The 538-nt window shown below is 64.9% G+C and overlaps 1 protein-coding gene across 1 annotated transcript in view; it reads right to left on the bottom strand.

The window, feature by feature from the left end:
• CLDN2 (claudin 2) overlaps positions 1 to 538 on the bottom strand; it is an 11,638-nt gene extending 11,100 nt beyond the window's left edge. The window contains exon 1 of the mRNA XM_010150353.1: positions 4 to 538. Coding sequence (XP_010148655.1) covers positions 4 to 538 — 535 coding nt within the window. The remainder of the gene's footprint in view (positions 1 to 3) is intronic.

Raw genomic sequence — 538 nt, 5'->3', positions numbered from 1 at the left:
GGCAGAGGATGAAGCCGCCGACAAGGGAGAGGATGGAGGAGATAATGCCCAGGTAAAGTGCCTCCCCAAGCTCGAACTTTATGCTGTCGGGGAGGACGGGGTTGCGGAAATCCCGCAGCACCACATGGATGTTCCACACGAGCGGGATGAAGCAGAGCAGCCCCCCGAGGATGAAGCCGGCGCCGCCTGCCACCGCCACCCGGTCCTTGCCGGGCGAGCCCTGGCTGAAGACGGTGCACCGCATGCCCACGACGGCGAGGAGGCAGGCGAGGGAGGAGACGGCACAGGAGCTCACCATCAGGGCCTGGGCCGCCTGGACGTCGGCCGGCAGGTTGAGCAGGGAGCTGTAAATGTCGCACTGGGTGATGCCTGTGCTGTACGTGGCACACTCCATCCACAGCCCCTTGGTGAAGCTCACGGCCGTCACGATGCTGGAGCCGATGTAGGAGCTGGTTTTCCAGCTGGGCAGCAGCATGGCTGTCAGCGTGCCGATGTAGCCCAGGAAGGCCACGGCATAGCCCAGCAGCTGGAGCCCCAT

The sequence above is a fragment of the Eurypyga helias genome, unplaced genomic scaffold (assembly GCF_000690775.1).
Source record: "Eurypyga helias isolate BGI_N326 unplaced genomic scaffold, ASM69077v1 scaffold29664, whole genome shotgun sequence".
NCBI classification, from domain to species: domain Eukaryota; kingdom Metazoa; phylum Chordata; class Aves; order Eurypygiformes; family Eurypygidae; genus Eurypyga; species Eurypyga helias.
Note: the sequence above shows the minus strand (reverse complement) of the source record. Positions and strands in the feature narration are given on the sequence as shown.